The 10,011-nt window shown below is 40.0% G+C and overlaps 1 protein-coding gene across 1 annotated transcript in view; it reads left to right on the forward strand.

Annotated features, from left to right (window-relative positions):
• Positions 1-9,739, forward strand: part of LOC141167294 (pseudouridylate synthase 1 homolog) — a 31,876-nt gene extending 22,137 nt beyond the window's left edge. The window contains exons 6-8 of the mRNA XM_073654723.1: positions 4,177-4,282; positions 4,381-5,067; positions 9,365-9,739. Coding sequence (XP_073510824.1) covers positions 4,177-4,282; positions 4,381-5,039 — 765 coding nt within the window. The 3' untranslated portion in view covers positions 5,040-5,067; positions 9,365-9,739. The remainder of the gene's footprint in view (positions 1-4,176; positions 4,283-4,380; positions 5,068-9,364) is intronic.
• Positions 9,740-10,011: the final 272 nt, after the last annotated feature.

Genomic DNA, 10,011 nt, shown 5'->3' on the forward strand with positions numbered 1-10,011 from the left:
TTTCTCTGACTCCCAACTCCGACTCCACAGCATGGCCTCACTACTGAACATGAGTGCAGCACAGATTCATCTCAACTAAAAGCTCAGATCTTTAGATCAGGAACAGAACGGACATTTATAACTTTCGCAAATTCTTATGAAAACATTTACAGCACATCCTGCATTGTACTACTGTACCCAATTTATTATATATTTTAGGAGTCAGAGTCGGTCGATTTTATACCAACTCCACCAAAATGTACACATACTCTCCGACTCCACAGCCCTGCTAGTACTGTCCATTTTCGGCCACGTTCATACTTTCAGTATGTTACATCAGTATTTGTAAGCCAAAACCAGGAGTGGGTGATAAATACAGAAGTGGTGACGTGTTTCTATTATACTTTTCCTCTGATTGTTCCTCTCATGGTTTTGGCTTACAAATACTGATGTAAAATACTGACCAAATTCTGAACGTTGCTAGACACTGACTTTTTGATAGGAAAAGCTTGATACACTTGCATCATTTTTTTTTCCCCAAGTGACCCCAATTTGTAAATTACACCCCTCTGGAAATTTATTTACAGGTGTAGTGATAATTTGGACTCCATTGGTGTTTTCCAGAAACAAGCAGCAGTGGATATTTCTGAGTGAAAATTGCAAATCTGTCATTGTTGTGCCCAGTATATTGTAGTGCTCATACATTGTGCCCAGCTCGTGCTTCTGGAGACAAAGACCCCTTAAATTAGTTGGGCTCTCATCGCTACAGAAATGCCAAACATGTGGACGCTAAATGTGGTTTAGACACACTGGGGCTCAGAAAGGAGAGGGGCATTTTGATTTGGGAGAGCAGAATTCGATGGATTTATTTGGGGAGCGAGGAGTCATAGCTCTTTTCCAGAGCCTTTGTGCTAACAGTAACATAAAAAAGCCCCCTATGTTTCTACTGATAGATGACGGCCCTGAGTGGGGACTTGCTTTTTTTTGTGATTGAGATGATGCTTTTATTAGGAATATTTTACATTTAACATTTTGGATCACATTTATCCAGCGCTCTACGCTGAGCACTTACATTTGGGTTTCCATCTAAATCTCCGAATCTATTTTTGTTTTATTTATGTTTATTTATTTTACTCACTTATATGGCGCCATTAATTCCACAGCGCTTTACAGTCATTATCATCACTTTCACCATTGGGGCTCACACTCCACATTTCCTATCAGTATGTCTTTTGCAGTGTGGGAGGAAACCAGAGAACCCGGAAGAAACCCACGGAAATACGGGAAGAACATACAAGCTCCTTGCAGATGTTGTCCTTGATGGGAGAACGTGATTCAGATGAAACCCTTGACAGATTCATTCACTATAATGAGGCAGCAGAGTTACCCTGGACTCTGTCTGGCCTCTGTTCAGCGGTATCTTTCTTTTCAGAGGTGCACAAAACTGTGCCGGACTGTGCTTTTATGCACTCTTAAAAATACAGACACCGTTGGATCATAGGCCAAACTGCGTCCACGGTGCCTCCATCTGCCTCATTGGGAATTTTCTGCTGGGGGTTCTGTCTGAATCACTTATTTCAGAGATTTACACGGAAACCCTGTTGTAAGCTCTCAGTGCAGAGCACAGGATAAATGTTAACTTAGCCTTACTGCGATCTTTGAGAGGCAGAATGAACAAATAAACAGCAGGTGAAGAATTGGTTCCAGTTATATTTTATGCCGTTCCTCGTGCAGTATAAGTGCTTAGACTACTTTATTCTTCTGGTCGGTGCAATTACAGCGATAACAGATTCATATAAATTTTTTTTATGTTTGACAGCTGTCACACACTAAAAAATGTTTTTGTTTTTTTTTTCAAAAAATGTTTGCAACGCCTTATTTTGGGAGCTATAATTTTTTAAATTTCTGCTGACAGAGTCATGCAAGGGCTTGTTTTTTGCAGGATGAGCTGAAGTTTTTATCTGTACCATTTTCGGGCACATAACATTTTTTGATCACTATCTATTCCGATTTTTGGGAGGCAGAATGAACACAAACCAACAATTCAGGAATTGCTTTCTTTATATTGTTTTGGGTTGCCAAAATTAATTATTAAGTACCTTATTTATCCAGAATGATGTTTTCAGCCTGAAAACTGCATACAGAGAGACAAGCTTTGGTTTATGGTAGTAAAGCCATTAGACATTGGCATGTGCAGTGTATACTGGGAGGTGATTAGAAAGTAGATTCCGTAACCCTATAGTGCCGTTAGAATGCTGATGAGAAGGAACCACTAAACAATGCAAGTTGGAAAGCATGAGAATTTGGACACATCTAGACTAGTACAGTATGTGCATTATAAGCAGTTTTAACTTGTAGGGGAATGGGTGCTGCAAGATGCTGCTTTTCTACCGGTTTCGTACAAAAGGAGTAGTTGAAAACTGTTTTTTTTTGCAGCGCTTTATCTCATGTTTTTGCAGCAATAAAAAATGTTTTAGCCAGATTTTAGATTTAAGTAAATTAGGAAATGTATTCATTTTAAACGGTACAGTTATTTCTGTTTTTTTTTTTTTTTAAACTGTAGTGTCTAGTGCAATGGTGGCGAACCTATGGCACACGTGCCAGAGGTGGCACTCAGAGCCTTCTCTGTGGGCACGAGCGGCGTCACCCAGGCACTATGACCGTTTCTAGGATACGGCAGTACTCTGAGCCAGCTATTAAGCTAACAGCTGGCTCAGAGAAGGTGCATCACACCAGCTCCCAGCAATCAGTTATACTCTTGTCTTTCAGACGCGAGTACAATTGAAACCCTGACCGCCAACTCCTCTGGGTCAGGGCGACATCAGCAGCGCGATCAGGTAATCTGATCACGCTGCTGACATCAGTTGCCACAGAGGCGCAAACAACGTTGGTGGTACGTGCTCCAGTAGAGCCGAAGATTTATTGTAATGGGGGGGAATTGTTGAATAATTTGGGGATCATGAATGTGAACACAGAATGGGGAGCGAAGGGGGGAGAAATCTGTGGACATAGTTTGGGAAGCAAGGAAGGGATGGGTGCAGACTCAGTATCGGAAGTGGAGGGGGATGCATAAAAAACAGTATGAGAGGGGGATGGGTGCAGACACAGTATGGGGAGCGAGGGGGAGGGAGAAATTTTAGGACACATTATGGGAAGCGAGAAAGGAGATGGGTGCATACCCTGTATGGAGAGCAAGGGGGATGGGTGTAAACACAGTATGGGGAGCGAGGGGGGAATGGGATGTGGGATGGGAGAGAACAGAGTGAAGAGGGGGCCCAGTATGGAAAGGAGGGGGGTTTTACTGTATTCATGTTCTGATGGTGATTTATTACTGTGCTGCTGGTGGTTCTGGTGATGTATTTCTGTACTGATGATGGTTTTGGTGATGTTTCTCTATTGATGGGTGTTCTAGTGATGTATTTCTGTACTGGGTAGTTCAGGTTGATAATTTAGTACGGCCCGCGAACTGAGTTATAATTATCCAAATGGCACTTGGAAGAAAAAAGGTTCCCCACCCCTGGTCTAACACAAGCTGCTTTAATGTTCTCTAGCAGGACAGGAAGCAATGACGTCTCCCATTCTTTGATCACCTGACCACTACGACCTCAGGTGACTGGAATGAAACACCATCAGATGTGCTTCTGCTGATGCCCTGTAAAAGGCCTCAGTAGTCAAGTGGCCAAAGAATGAGACATTATTGCTCCCTGTCTATCCGGAGACGAAAAGAGTGACTTGTGCTGGAGTCATTATACAGTGCCTTCTCTTAGATTATCTGTAACTCAGTACCTTCCAGATAGCACCCAGAACAGAGTGCTTTCTGCAAAGCACCTACAACACAGTGCTTTCCGAAGATTACCTATGACACAGTGACTTACAGAGAAGCATTGCAAACACAAACTTTTACCTTTCAATAAAAAGCCTACCTTATTGTTTGCATTATTAATACCATTCTTTGCAACAACAAACCTCATAATCTGGACAAGCACTAAACATTGAAGATTTATTTCACTTACAATAATCATTGCTTGATAATGAAAGATTGATATGGTTTATAGGAAAACCTGATGTGTAGCAGAGGGTAAATAAAAAAGATCTTCAATACATGTTAGGTATTTTGTATTAAAGCATATGCACACAAGCAGTGAGATTTTATTATAATTAGGGAACAAATAATGAATGTATACATTTTCTTTTTAGGGTGTTTCTGCCTTGGCTCAAGTTATCTCTGTAAGACTCTTTGAAAATTATGTAAATCCTGTGGAAATCATCAATTCTTACCTTCCACCAGAAATCCGTGTTACAGGTAGTAAACCAAATCTATAAAGTATACCTTTTATTGCAATGAGTTAATTTACAGTATAACATATTATGTTTGTTTCTGGGGGGGGGGGTTGTACCTAGGTGTAAAAAGAACAACCAAGGGCTTCAATTCGAAGATAATGTGTGATGGTCGGACCTATTCTTACACACTGCCCACATTTGCCCTATCAAGGGATACCAGCTCTGTTCCTGACTCAAGTTTTCGTCTGTCTCGAGAAGACTTCCACCACGTCAACAGACTTCTTTCTTTCTATAAAGGAACACACAGTTTCCACAACTTCACAAGAGAAAAACTGTCTGATGACCCCAGTGCACGTAGGCACATTTACCAAATCTCCTGCTCAGAGCCCTTTGTTCGCCATGGTGTGGAATTTGCAAGAATTGTAATTACAGGACAAAGCTTCATGATGCACCAGATCCGTAAAATGGTTGGTCTTATCATAGCAGTGATGAAAGGAGCCGCTACACCTGAATTTCTTCCGCTGTCAATGAAACTAAAAAAGACCAACCTTCCCCTGGCACCAGCTTTAGGGTTGGTTCTGGAGTGTACACATTTTGAGTCTCATAATCGGCGTTGCCATAGCAGTCACTCCACCCGTACAGTAACCTGGGAAGAATTTTTGCCCACAACTGAAGCCTTCAGGGAAGAGAAGATCATGCCAGTCATCATTGATGGAGAACTTCGAGATCTTTCTTTTTCCAACTGGTTGCAGCAGTTTAGCGGGTACACATTCATCTGAAATAAGACATTGGAAGATTTCCTATTTGGTAAAAAACTTAGATTTTTAATACTTTGTTTATATGTAAAGTACCAAATTTTGTATTTCTGTGTTTTATAAACATTTAACTGTATGCAAAAAGAAACTCTGATTGTACTTTATATTTTTTAGAATTCTGAACTCAGTTGACCTTGAACTACTAGGGCTGTGAAATGAGCTGATTATCAAATGTTACTGATATTAGAGAGTTTATTCCATTAGTAAAACCTTATTTCATTAGTCTGCTGGAACTTGTAAGGATCAGCTGTTATTAACAGAAAAAACACAAAAATTGAGCTTGATTTAAGTTGGTATACATGCGGCACATATACGCACGTTCACACTGGCCATGAATCAGAATAAACCTACAAGAAGCAAAATGAACATAAACCCTACTGTAAATAAATAAATAAAAAGCAAAAGTGCATTTAAATAACATAGTGTTCTTAGTAACACTTTTTTTGATCAAAAATAGCATAAAAGCCATGGTGGGATGGCCTTGCCGTGGTGGGCCAGACATAGAGCTCCTGGAGAATCTGCCTAGAGTTACCAGTGTGATGTGTAATGGCCGCTGTCTGCTCTCCTGATCTCACTGCAGAGCTGTGTGTGATTATACCTGACACATCTGCAGGCTCCTCGCACTGCAGAGCTGTGTGTGATTATACCTGACACATCTACAGGCTCCTCTCAGCTTCCATCTCACAGCCAGACAGGGCTGCAATATTGTAGCAATACAGCAGAGCTGTTAGAGCTGCAGCAAATGTTTTTGTGCTCAGTTCTACTGTCCTGTGTTAGTTTCATGTCTCACTGGTAACTCCTTTTCATTAAAAATAATCTCTGGAGGCAGATTCTCATGCAGATCAGTGTCCGGCCCATAGTCCTGAACAGCTCATTTACATATAAGAAAAACATTATTTCTCTGGAATAAGACATCAGATTGCCGATATCAATGTATAATTTTATTCAGCTTTCTATGACCTGCATGCTCATATAGACAGCTTAGGAGGGTTGATCCTACTGACAGATTCCCTTTAACCCATTTACACCTGGGTCATTTTCCGTTTTTGCATTTTCGTTTATTGTTCCCTTGTTCCCAGAGCCATAACTTTTTTATTTTTCCGTCAATATGGCCATGTGAGGGCTTATTTTTTGCGGGACAAGTTGTACTTTTGAACATCATCACTGGTTTTACCATATTGTGTACTGGAACACGGGAAAAACATTCCAAGTGCGGTGAAATTGCAAAAAAAGTGCAATATCGCAGTTGTTTTTTTTTTTACGACGTTCACTAAATGCTAAAACTGACCTGCCATTATTATCCTCCAGGTCATTACGAGTTCGTAGACACCAAACATGTATAGGTTCTTTTTTATTTAAGTGGTGAAAAAAAAATCCAAAGTTTGCTAAAAAAAAAAAAAAAAAGTTGCCATTTTCCGAGACCTGTAGCGTCTCCATTTCTCGTGATATGGGGAGGTGAGAGGGCTTATTTTTTGCGCGCTGAGCTGACGTTTTTATTGATACCATTTTGGTGCAGATCTGAGGTTTTGATTGCCTGTTATTGCATTTTATTGCAATGTTGTGGCAACCAAAAAAACGTAATTCTGGCGTTTCGAATTTTTTTCTTGTTACACCTTTTACCGATCGGATTGATTCTTTTTTATATTGATAGATCGGGCGATTCTGAACGCGGGATACCAAATATGTGTATGTGGGTTTTTTTTTTATTGTTTTATTTTGAATGAGGCGAAAGGGGGGTGATTTAAACTCTTATATTTTATTTTATTTTTTTTTTAATTTTTAAAAACATTTTTTTTTTACTTTTTCCTTGCTTCTATAGTCTCCATGTGAGACTAGAAGCAGCACTTGCCTGATCGGCTCTGCTGCATACAAGCGATGAGCAGATCGCCTGTATGCAGCAGATGTGCTTACTTTCTATGAGCGCCGACCACTAGACGGCGCTCATAGCAGTCTGGACATGACAACCACAGGGGTCTGCTGCAGACCCCGGGTTGTCATGCCAACCTATCGGTGACATGCGATCATGTGACAGGGTCACCGATGGGCCTGGTAAGTGACGCGCATCCGGTTTGCGCAAGTTAAATGCCTCTGTCAGAGATTGACAGCTGCATTTAACTAGTTAACAGCCGTGGGTGGATTGCGATTCCACCCGCAGCTGTTGCAGGCACATGTCAGCTGTATAAATCAGCTGACATATGCCCAGTTCAGTGCGGGCTCAGCACCGGAGCCCGCGCTGAACCGGGGTTCCGACGTGGTGCGTATTAATACGTACCACGCCGAAAAGGGGTTAATGGACATTATAGCATTTAATAGTCCAAATACTACAACCCCTGGCAAAAATTATGGAATCACCGGGCTCGGAGGATGTTCATTCAGTTGTTTAATGTTGTTGAAAAAAAGCAGATCACAGACATGGCACAAAACTAAAGTCATTTCAAATGGCAACTTTAGGGCTTTTTGAAACACTAAAAGAAATCAAGATTAAAAATGTGGTACTCAGTAAGGGTAATTTTTTTCAGACACAAGCAGAGGGAAAAATTATGGAATCACTCAATTCTGAGGAAAAAATTATGGAATCACCCTGTAAATTTTAATTTCCAAAACTAACACCTGCATCAAATTAGATCTGCTCGTTAGTCTGCATCTAAAAAGGAGTGATCACATCTTGGAGAGCTGTTGCACCAAGTGGACTGACATGAATCATGGTTCCAACACGAGAGATGTCAATTGAAACAAAGGAGAGGATTATCAAACTCTTAAAAGAAGGTAAATCATCACGCAATGTTGCAAAAGATGTTGGTTGTTCACAGTCAGCTGTGTCTAAAATCTGGACCAAATACAAACAACATGGGAAGGTTGTTAAAGGCAAACATGCTGGTAGACCAAGGAAGACATCAAAGCGTCAAGACCAGAAACTTAAAGCAATATGTCTCCAAAACAGAAAATGCACAACAAAACAAATGAGGAACGAATGGGAGGAAACGAGTCAATATCTGTGACCGAACTGTAAGAAACCGCCTAAAGGAAATGGGATTTACAAACAGAAAAGCTAAACATAAGCCATCATTAACACCTAAACAGAAACTTTAGCAATTACAGAACTAACAGGTCGAACTTGATGGACGCAAGTCTTTATTCGGCTTTACTAACTATGACTATGACTATGACTATTAAAAAAACAAGGTTACAATGGACTAAGGAAAAGCAATCGTGGACTGTGGATGACTGGATGAAAGTCATATTCAGTGATGAATCGCGAATCTGCATTGGGCAAGGTGATGATGCTGGAACTTTTGTTTGGTGCCGTTCCAATGAGATTTATAAAGATGACTGCATGAAGAGAACATGCAAATTTCCACAGTCATTGATGATATGGGGCTGCATGTCAGGTAAAGGCACTGGGGAGATGGCTATCATTACATCTTCAATAAATGCCCAAGTTTACATTGATATTTTGGACAGTTTTCTTATCCCATCAATTGACGGATGCATCCTGCCATAGAGCAAAAACTGTGAAGAAGACACATAAGGTCAATGTCATGGCCTGCAAATAGTCCGGATCTCAATCCAATTGAAAATCTTTGGTGGAAGTTAAAGAAAATGGTCCATGACAAGGCTCCAACCTGCAAAGCTGATCCGGCAACAGCAATCAGAGAAAGTTGGAGCCAGATTGATGAAGAGTACTGTTTGTCACTCATTAAGTCCATGCCTCAGAGACTGCAAGCTGTTATTAAAGCCAGAGGTGGTGCAACAAAATACTAGTGATGTATTGGAGTGTTCTTTTATGTGTTTGTTTTTCATGATTCCATATTTTTTTCCTCAGAATTGAGTGATTTCATAATTTTCTCCCTCTGCTTGGTCTGAAAAAAATTACCCTTACTGAGTACCACATTTTTAATCTTGATTTATTTTAGTGTTTCTTAAAGCCCTAAAGTTGCTATTGGAAATGACTTTAGTTTTGTGCCATGTCTGGGATCTGCTGTTTTTTAACAACATTAAACAACTGAATGAACATCCTCCGAGCCCGGTGATTCCATAATTTTTGCCAGCGGTTGTATGTATTACATACAATACCATATAGGCTCCTTGCCTATTTTCATGTTCCCACAGGATAGTTTGCATGCAGAAGTATAAAGATGTCTTCAAATGCAACAGATTTTTTAGACATATTTGTGACTTAAAGCAGTCATGTCTCCATATTTAACAATACAGACTGCATACATTATTAAATACATCTCTTTGGCTGTAAAATCCTGATACAAAAATGTGCATTTTTTTCCATTACTTAGGGCGAAACCCTTCCTCCTGACTGCTGTCCTATCAGCAGACTGAAATCCAAGAGCAAAAAATAAAAAGATAATGCCCACATCCTCCTTCAGTGGTTTCCTGTCCTCAGGAAAGAGGAGCCTTGAGCACACGACTAAAGCAGCCGTGAATCATGGAACAGCCTTAGGATGTTCTTAAGCAACCTCTAGTAAGAATTGCAGTATTTTGTCCCAGTTGGGCTGCCACGTTTGATGCTCAGCCTGCTGCCTAATGGTTGGTATTTGTTGGGCCTATTGTTTTATGTTTTTTTAAATTTGTTTTATTAATAGATTGTAATATAACAGGTTCACATTGCTGCATATATTAAAAAAACAGCTTGGTATTACATTGCTCCTATTACAAAATTTGTATATAATACAGTATAAAACATTAACAAAACATTACAAAGTTTGAGGAGATTTCTTTTGCATAGATGTTTTTTTTTCCAAGAACCCGTATGAATATAAAGGCATAAACATTGTCACTAGGGTATATATATCAACAGTCTCTAAATAATGCCAGATTTGCATATTGATAACATTTAGCTGAACAACTCCAACACATAATACCACAAACAAGAGAAACAGGAGTCACTGCTCAATAAAAATTGCAAACTTTTATTTCATTAGAT

Source organism: Phyllobates terribilis, unplaced genomic scaffold (genome assembly GCF_046119375.1).
Source record: "Phyllobates terribilis strain yellow unplaced genomic scaffold, ASM4611937v1 Scaffold_11__3_contigs__length_659146591, whole genome shotgun sequence".
Lineage (NCBI taxonomy): Eukaryota > Metazoa > Chordata > Amphibia > Anura > Dendrobatidae > Phyllobates > Phyllobates terribilis.